Below are 2,862 nucleotides of genomic sequence, written 5' to 3' on the forward strand. Positions count from 1 at the left end.
ATGTTACAGTATTTCTAGTCAGTTTGTGCTACGCCGCTTGTCGGCCCACCTTAAATCATAAATGCAGATATGAAAAAAAAAACTAGTGTCACCTGTTGATGTCACAGACGCGTTCCACGCGTTCCACGTGCTTCACCGCCACCGTGTGACACGGTGACGTGTCATCTTTTCTCTTCATGTCCACATTCCCCTTGGCCGGCGTGTCTGTCGGGCTCTGCGACTGCGCGGAGCGGCGAGCCGACGTCGTAACCCACATACCGCTGAGCGCTCTGTGCTGCTCGGTCCGTCGCCCCTGCATTGACGCGGACGGTCCTGGTGGTCATGAATGCCCTGGGCCCACGGCCCCACACAGCCCCGTGTGTCCAATCCTGGTTCTTGATGCGGTGACTAGTACTTACAGATCAGCACAGCTACCAGCTCATCATCTGGCGGAGTCACACCCACCTATAAAGGACGAGCGAGTCATCACTTGCCCACTCCCATGTCAGACTGCGGGTCGGGCCGTGTGAGGACTTCTCCTAAGAACGTGCGCCCGGAACAGAACAGACGGATAGTCGGGCCCGCAAGTACGGCGGGCGGGGTAGATCGAAACCGAAAGGGCCCGTGAACTCGGTCCCTTGCCGTAGTCGGTGGTCGAAGGTTCGAATCGGGTCGTGTCGGGCCCGATGAGTCGATAGCGTCTCCTCGCACGGAGTAAGGTAGTTCTTTAGACGATCTAAGCGATAGAGTACAGGGTACACTATCGCGCCTTATATACGCGGGCCCGCAAAGGGGGTGATCGGACACCCTGGCCTCTCCTCCTCCTCCTCGCTCCCGTTCCTGGCCGCAGAGGGGACAATCGTACATCCCTTGCGGGCCAGGCGCTACTCCTGACCTCCTAGCACTCCTCCCCAGTCCCCTTGTGTCGAGTTGGGCTCGGCGACGGCTCGACGCGTCGTTCTCGGTCACGTGCTTCCCACGGGTGCGTTCCTCCTACTGGGGCGCATGTTCCCCGTCATCACGTGCTGCGTGTTGCGGGCCCGCAATGGCCCGACACCAGCGCCGGAGCGGACGGGCCGGGTCTTATCCGTGACATCCCACACCATTTGTCCGCGCGGCCCCCGGGCGGCGGCGCACAAAGCGAAGCTCTGGGCCGTGCGCAAGCGGGATGCCCCGCTGTTACGCTCCTGCGCAGTGCGTTGCAAGCCTGAGGGTGGAAATCAGATCCAACATTATTAGTATACTGACCCATTTCGATCAATTCAACAGGCCTGTGACCCGTGACCGTTTGGCCGAAATGTCCAATTCGGCCACAGGCGGAATTTGGCGTGACCTACTACCCGATTAGGAAGTTCGGCGCGCCACAGGTGCCGAAAATTTGAAAATCTTCCCGATTGGGACAGTTTGGGACCAAAAGATTTGGCTGTGACCTGTGACCCGCCAAAATATTTCGGCTAAAAAAATCTGATGTGACCGTGACCCGCCTAATTGAATGAAATAGGTCAGTCGTATTATGTTTTTTTTCTAATAGAATTGCTGTTGTATTTATTTATAAGACAAAGGCTTAGGTATCCTTTTTTGGGCCATTATCACCTTGATTAAAAAATCCTCGATTTTGTTCCAATTGAGTGCATCGAGGAGTCCCGTAATTCCGCGGGCAGCCGGTCAGCGCGGCCGTCAAGCGGCGGGCATCGGTTCTTAAGGGCCCAATAAGGGCCGGCAACTCCGCCGGGTCTCCACGGCAACGGCGACCCTTTTGCACATCAGCGCCCGTCTGTCGCGCCTGAATTCTATTTAGCGTCCCTCCACCGAGAACACTCCGCAAGCCAGCTGGGCTTGCGCGCTGCGCTCAGGGAACGCACGCGTGGTCCGACAATCGTGACGCACACGCGTCTCACCACGACGTGACCACGTGCGCCAAGCCATCGGCGGACCGCAAACGGCGCGAGCCCTAAGTCCCGTGCGGTATCGGACAGCGGCAGCGACATTAGCGCAGGCATAGCAACCATGTCTGCGCGCGGCGTTATAAGGCGGCGCACCGCCTGTGCGCGGCCATTCTCTTCTCTTCTCTTCTCCCTTTCTCCCTCTTCATCTTCGCTTTTTCTTTCTGCCATGCACTTCACTGCGTTGACCGCATTCTCCGCGCTCCTCCTCTCGCTCTCGAGCGTCGCCGCGCCCCTCGTGCGTCCCTTGTGCCACTCCATATTCCTGGCCCACTGACCCACCCGCAGGACCATGTCCGCCGCCTGGAACAGGACGGCACGGTGCAAGTGTGCTCCGACACGGACGGCGGAGGGGAGTGCGTCCCGATCGAGTTCCACGTGACGGACTCGAGCCAGGTGCCGATCGGGGACACGGCGTGCACGGACGCCTCCGCGGCGCGCTCGATCGTCATGCAGGAGGACGACACCTGTGTGCTCTTCCGGTGCGCTTTCGCTCGCTCGAGTACATATGTCATGTGGATCGGCGCTGACGTGATGGCAGGTTCCCCGACTGCGAGACGCTCGTGGACGGCGAGTTCCGGGCCGCGCGCGAGACGTTCTCGAACTCGGAGGCGGCGGCGGACATCCCGGAGGACGTGCAGAGCATCTCGTGCGGCCGCACCCCCGGGCTCGTCAACGGGCTGTTCCCCCAGTAGGCGCAGGACGGAGTGGGTGTGTAGTTTGCTGGTGTCAGTATTGTATATTGTGCCAACATGTTTGGAAGAGAAGTTTGGTGTTCAGGCCGGGACACCTCTGATACTTGCGCATATGAGGTTATTTATATGAGGTTATTTATCATTGTTTATCATTGTTTATTCTGAGACTGAAACCTGAAATTGACATAATACTTGCTGAAGTTCAGCCTGTTGAGGTGATGTTGAATGTTGAAACTGAGCATCAT

General features: G+C 58.1%; 1 protein-coding gene across 1 annotated transcript; it reads left to right on the top strand.

Moving 5' to 3' along the window:
* Positions 1-1,986: 1,986 nt before the first annotated feature.
* On the top strand, positions 1,987-2,617 carry MIND_00807500 (uncharacterized protein; the record flags this gene model as incomplete). Its single annotated transcript, XM_037364750.1, has 3 exons — positions 1,987-2,160; positions 2,211-2,404; positions 2,464-2,617. The coding sequence occupies 3 exons, from the start codon at positions 1,987-1,989 to the stop codon at positions 2,615-2,617; spliced, it is 522 nt and encodes a 173-aa protein (XP_037217992.1).
* Between the last annotated feature and the right edge of the window lie 245 nt (positions 2,618-2,862).

This window comes from Mycena indigotica, assembly GCF_014461135.1.
Source record: "Mycena indigotica strain 171206Taipei chromosome Unknown Mind.scaff0007, whole genome shotgun sequence".
Classification (NCBI taxonomy): Eukaryota; Fungi; Basidiomycota; class Agaricomycetes; order Agaricales; family Mycenaceae; genus Mycena; species Mycena indigotica.